Source organism: Sebastes fasciatus, chromosome 19 (assembly GCF_043250625.1).
Source record: "Sebastes fasciatus isolate fSebFas1 chromosome 19, fSebFas1.pri, whole genome shotgun sequence".
Taxonomy (NCBI): domain Eukaryota; kingdom Metazoa; phylum Chordata; class Actinopteri; order Perciformes; family Sebastidae; genus Sebastes; species Sebastes fasciatus.
Genome location: NC_133813.1, coordinates 21778186 through 21784042, shown reverse-complemented (window position 1 = coordinate 21784042; position 5857 = coordinate 21778186). Strand labels below are relative to the sequence as shown.

General features: G+C 39.3%; 1 protein-coding gene across 1 annotated transcript; it reads right to left on the bottom strand.

The window, feature by feature from the left end:
- Window positions 1-2518: 2518 nt before the first annotated feature.
- LOC141757680 (glycolipid transfer protein-like) lies at window positions 2519-5797 on the bottom strand. The gene is made up of 5 exons (XM_074618364.1): window positions 5619-5797; window positions 5171-5229; window positions 4888-5021; window positions 4661-4811; window positions 2519-3514 (listed from the first exon to the last, which is right to left on the bottom strand). The coding sequence occupies exons 1-5, from the start codon at window positions 5719-5721 to the stop codon at window positions 3332-3334; spliced, it is 630 nt and encodes a 209-aa protein (XP_074474465.1). The 5' UTR covers window positions 5722-5797; the 3' UTR covers window positions 2519-3331.
- Between the last annotated feature and the right edge of the window lie 60 nt (window positions 5798-5857).

Sequence of the window (5857 nt, the reverse complement as noted above, 5' to 3'; positions counted from 1 at the left end):
AGGCTTTGTGTTTTGCGAGCCTGTGAACGATAATCATGAGTTAAGATACAGGTTTATCTTATGGACGTTTTATTTTTATATCTTAAAATGGCCATCAAATATGCCTGCTGTTCCTCTTTAATACTGATGCTGAGCACCTAATCAGAATTCCCCCCCCATCACATTTTAACATGAACTGTGCATTTTTGCAGGTGATTTCCCCCTGTAGGCCTTTACAAAAAACTTACTGAACTGAAATAATCATAGGTACCCTTCTGAAAACTTGAAATCTGGGAAGGACCGACAGTTTTTGTGAATATATTGTATATTTTTTACATAAAAACAACCTCTTATTTCAACATTCCTTAGTTATTAACTGAACTTTCGGTTGTCTGCTGCTTCGTTGTTTCGTCCACTTTTCAGTGACTCCTGTGTTAACCTATAGCTGCTGTATGGGGAAACATTTTGATCATTTGTACACAAATGTGAATATATATATTTCTTTTTTTTTGTTTTCTTATGCAGCCATAGACAAAGTTATGTAATTTAACATCTTGATTTAATGTCATTGCTCAGCACAATGTATTAGGACTGTTGCATATCCAAATCAACACTGTGGCAATTCAGGCCAAGCAAGATGTGCCCTTTGGTTGTATTTTTTGTTGACTTTTTTATTTTAAGAGGACATTTTTTCTTGAATGAAATAATCTTTGGAAGGTTGTGACGCTGTTACACAACCCCTGGGTATATACGAGTGCCATGTTGGAGAGCAGAATCATTTACTTCGTTGTAGGGCTATATTATTATTATCTCTGATGATGTGAGACGTATGACTGAGTAGTTCTTTGTGTGTCTGCACTGGTTCTGTAATGCTATTTATTTACGTCAGCCTGTTGAGTTATACGGCAAACTGTCTCTATAATTATAAAGTGCAATTATTATATATGAACATGTGAGCGCTCTCTCTCCATGAAGTGTGTTGAAATAACTACATTTTGCAATGTATGACCCTAATCCCTCAACCCCTTTTTTTGCCTCTTCTTAATAAGGATTGTCGAGTAAATGAAATTTTCTAAAACCCAGCACCAAGTTTGTGTTATTACGCATTATTTGGTATTATCTGCCAGACATGCGGCTGCTGAAGACGAAGGTTTTATTTTATTCATGAATGATAAACTAGTTGTGGAAAGATCTGGTTTTATTGGAAAAGGGATTTAAGGCTTAACCACCTGGCAAGTCGCTTTTTTTCAGTCATAGATCTGATTTTATTAAGATCTCTCTTTTCACTGGAGGATCTCGTGTTTATAATGCGATGTAAATCAATCCTTAGCTGAAAGATATTGGACTCCTCTATAAATGGGTTGAAAGTGCTAATTTTGTTATCATAGTGAATTGCGTTAGTCTAGAGATGGATGGCCGACGCTTGAGGCAGAAGCCATTGAATACTTCAAAATGCATAAATGAAAATGTACAGGTCCTCTCCTTCTCTTATATTACATTTGTGTATGAAAAATACATGCTTTCCTGAAGATAAATCCACAAGAATATAACTGTTCACATTATGTAGAAATGGGCTTGCTGTTACCCAGCTATTAAATTGCTAATCTTAGATGGCGGCGTGCCTGCCTGCACCTCTTATTTTGCTTCATTTGTCTTCCTAAATTGGATGCTCTATAGCGGTAATGTGGTTTAGGTCACCGTAGACATAAAAACGCACACCCGTTTTAAGTAGTCCATTACAAAACAAATAAGCTAGATGCCATGAATAATGGCTTTAGACGCACTGCCGGGAATAAAACTGCAATATTCAGCTGATGACCTCATTGCCGATAACAAATATTTCAGAGTTAAAGGTCAGCGGCTTTGTCATTGAGGCATTGTTGTAAATGATTTCCTGTCTTTAGCCTATTGTGTCGCTTGGAGCTTTTCCATCCTATCTATCAGTCGGGACAGGCCAGACCGCTCTGCTCTCTGATAAACCTACAGGATTACAGACATGCTCCTCTCGCTCTCGCTCACAGACGATTAGCTCGGGCTCCTCTGGGAGAGGAACCAGAGCCACTCCGGCCTCTGGGACACACTTCAGATAAGTAAGACTGGGCAGAGGACAAGGCTGGGTGATCTGGGGGATTAGGGGACGTGAAGAAGAGAGGGGATTTTTGTCCAATTTACTGCTTATGTTTGGAAAATGTTTTGTTCAAAATCATGTGTTCAAAAAATTTCAGCAATCATCCTCAGAAATAAGTGAAAATCAAATTGTGGTCCACCAAAAGAGCTTTTTGAAAATGCACAAACATAAATCAGAACTGCTGTTCAGAATAATTTAAGATCTGGCAAAGACTGGAACTGTATCTGCATTGCATATAGTGTATGATTTTTATCACAGGACATAATTTAAAATATTTCATGCAGTGGCATCAGCACAAATGTGATTTAAAAAAAGGACAAAATCTAAGTAAATATCGCCCCCTAGAGTAAAATTCATGAACTGCAGGTGATTTTTTACTAGTGAAGAGTCGCTCAATTAAAGTAGTAACACTTATTTTATTTTTAATCAAACATTAAGATCTTGTGATAAGAACAAATTCGATCATAGTTTGTAATCCAGACACAAACAGAATATATAATGGTATTCATACAGAAAATGTGGATCTAATCAATAAGTTATTAAGTTATTAATAGGAACAAAGCACGCCACAAAACAATACTTACAAAGCAAACAAGTCGACCACACCTTCTGACTCAACACAGACACAACACACAGAGTTAAGCCCTTTTGTTTTGGAGGTAAAAATGGAATTGCAAATATATTGATTCTGAGCTTATTTGAAAACATTGTGTATTTTTACAAAAACACCAAGGCACAAGTGGATTAATGCTCACCTGAAATGGGCTGTTAACATTTTAAATGACTACTGAGGCTCCCAGGTTAACAGTGGAGGAAACTCCAGGGCTCAGGAGACCATCTGACTGTGATAATAACAGTGTTTACAGTTGTGTATTCTTCTCTTGATGGAACGGGTGAAAAGCCACCTGTTAATGTCATAAATAAAGCCCACACAATACCTTCATTCTGCATAAGAGTGAGAGCTACACTGTTGCTGGAACAATCCTTCAATTACTTGAAATGATATACAAGGACAAAAACATAACCTTCTGCATAATGTTTTGTTTAAAATTAAGGCATCTTTATAATTTAAGACCAAAAATACAGTAGTAATATTTAGAAAGGCATCATCAAAGTCATAAATACCACACTGGAAGGAAAAAATAAAACAATCCTATTAAAAACATCTTTGAAAACAGGATTCATCTGACACCTGAGAGGTTTGACGGATGTCCTGGGACATCATCAAACAGTGTAGTCCAGCTCCGCGTTCAGATTTGTGTACATCTCGTAGATGGCATCTACAGTGGTGGTGTAATTCACCAGGAACTGACGCACATTTGCCAGACAGTCTTCCTCTTCCACTTCCTCTCCTTTTGACAGAGCCTTGAGGAAGTTTGATTTGTAAGGAGCTGCAATTAACGCTACCTGCAACGGACAAAAAGAGAAAAAAAATGTAAGGCTCATAACATATAAATGAAAAACAAGAAAGATGTAGTTAAGTGCAGGATATGGGAACATGACTAGCACGTAAAATATAATACAATAGCAACGAATAAGGTGTTTCTGGTACACCAAATTACAGAAACACCTTCTTTTTTGCAATCCATCTAACTACAAAGCAAGGAATCTCTGTCTGTGTGTCCATCGCATATCTCGAGACCCACTCATCCGATCGACTTCCCACTTGGCGGGTGTATTGCTGGGGACCCCATGGAGTGCTTTGTCGAATTTGGTGCAATTTGAACACGCCCGTTCAATATGAATAAACTTTGGATAATCAAGCACACAGCAGGGGGCGGGGCTTCAGGGCTCTTGTCATCTGTAGCGAACGGGCAGACCTCGGCTCATCGACCGCAGTTATACTAACGTTATCACCGATGTTGCTGATTAGCTGCAACCTGGCTGTGTTTTTCAAGGGTGGATTTAGTGATATTGGGCCCCCCCCCAAGGACAAACGTCATCTTGCTTTACTTTACACCCGTTAACTGGGAATGTTGGTATCGGCAGTGGTAGAAGAAGAAGGCTAAGCAAAAACTATCAACTATTAATAGTAAAACGATTAATCTCGCTCAGTAAAAGTCCTGCATTCAAATGTTTACTCCAAGTGAAGTGTGAAAAAGAGGTATTGTCAGCACAATTTAGCCTACTTAAATTTACTTAAAGTCTGTTCAAGTTGGAGCTTTCAATTCTAATATGACGCTCGATTGTTTAATGAATAATAATGCGTCATATTTTAATTTTAATTTAAAGAATCTGCAATGTAACCAGGTAAATGTATTAGTACAATGTTTTCCAATATTTCTAAGTGATTTGGGGGCCTTTTGTAAGTTATTTCAGAGTACAATGAGTTTGAATAGTAACATAATTCAATATGTTTCATATCTAAACATCATAATAAATCTAGAGTTGTTTGGGGCCCTTTTAGTTGGGGGCCCCAGGCAGTTACCTACCTTGCCTAATGCTAAAGTCTGCCCCTGACCACACCACCACAGCTTCAAATGGGCTAGTGTATTCATCTATTACATGACTATAATTCATTAAGAACAACAGTAGAGGGGACATTTTCCTCACGTGGAAAATCTTTTGAACAACCCAGCCGTGGTATCTCTTCAGCGCCTGTTCGTAGGCTTTGGTGACATTGATCCGAATCAGGTTTGGGTTGTTCTCATCTTTTTCTCCATCTGCCAAACTCTGCAGCAGGATTTGTATGAAACGGAGACCCCTGCAGGAAAGACCCAGGATTAGAAAAGTTGAAAGTTCAACATACAGTATGACATAACATTCAGGGAGGTGCTCACCTTTTCAGCCACATCAGAGCTAATGTTGCTCCAACTTTTGGCCATTCTTTTGGATGGGCTTCTCGCTCCGCCTCCACAATGTCCTGCAGGGTGACGTACTTGGCAGGATCCTTCACATACACCCCTTTAATTTTCTGAAAAATGCACATTTGGGTTTGAATTTGCATGTAGGAGCTGCACCATTGACCTCCCAACTTATATTTAAATATTCACAACAGTGGTATGACAACACACCAGTGCACCTGCAGAGGCATAATAAACACAGACAGACCTGTTATCTTACCATTATATTGCCATTGATGTCTGATTTGATGACTGCAAATACATTTGATCCCAAGCAGTCTGAAAGAGAAAGAGACATTTGAGAGCAAGGCAATAAAATATGAATGACTTCATTACACTTGCTCAAAGGGGGGGGGGAAATACAAATAAGCCTTTACGCACAAACAGAAATGCCGTGAATGCAGATAGTGTCAGTATAAGGCACAATGAGGCCAATGTGTGCTCTGTTCAATGAGTAAACAAAGAGTTTCTCTATAGGCTGAAACTGCCACAGCTGCCACCGTAACCAGCACAGCTCCACTTGTGGTATGTGTGAAATATCAGACTGTAGTGACAAGTCATTGAACGTGTCATGAGGAACAAGTCGGCAAAGTATGAAGCGTGACAGCGACAGCAGAAACATTACATTGTGTTGGTTTTATATCGGATTCAAGTGGAGGTATACTCACCAAAAAACGAAGGAATGTGAGCGACAGTCTCCAGGAATAACTTTGTGTCTATCGCCTTGTCTGGAGGCAGCTCTTTGAATTGGTTATCCAGTAAAAGAGCCATTATGGTGAGCGCGCTGTGATGAAGCGACGCGGCGGTAGCGAGCAGCAAAAGAACCCGGAACTCGTCTTCTTGTCAGATGGGTGGGGAAGCAAAACCAGCCCCCTATCGCCTCAGTCCTTCTCCAACAGGTGGGACA